Raw genomic sequence first — 212 nt, 5'->3', positions numbered from 1 at the left:
TGGTCATCGCCTGCGTGGTGGCCGGACCATCCCTGGGTCAAGAGTGCTCCGCGGAGAAAATGGAAAACACCATCATCGATATAAACTTATCTCTGCCCAAAGGCGTCCGGGGCGCAGAGCCGGTGTTCGCCCCCAGCCCAGAGGCTTGCATTGGCGCTTGCTGCTCGGGGGAAAAGCTGTCAGGTAACCGGCTCCCCTTTGGTCTTTTCTGT

At 59.0% G+C, this 212-nt stretch overlaps 1 protein-coding gene across 1 annotated transcript in view; it reads left to right on the top strand.

Moving 5' to 3' along the window:
* Nucleotides 1-5: 5 nt before the first annotated feature.
* Nucleotides 6-212, top strand: part of MANSC1 (MANSC domain containing 1) — a gene marked incomplete at its 5' end in the record, with an annotated part of 6,366 nt that continues 6,159 nt past the window's right edge. The window contains one exon of the mRNA XM_010288033.1: nt 6-183. Within this exon, the coding sequence (XP_010286335.1) occupies nt 6-183 (178 nt within the window). The remainder of the gene's footprint in view (nt 184-212) is intronic.

This window comes from Phaethon lepturus, unplaced genomic scaffold, assembly GCF_000687285.1.
Source record: "Phaethon lepturus isolate BGI_N335 unplaced genomic scaffold, ASM68728v1 scaffold4795, whole genome shotgun sequence".
Classification (NCBI taxonomy): domain Eukaryota; kingdom Metazoa; phylum Chordata; class Aves; order Phaethontiformes; family Phaethontidae; genus Phaethon; species Phaethon lepturus.
Note: the sequence above shows the minus strand (reverse complement) of the source record. Positions and strands in the feature narration are given on the sequence as shown.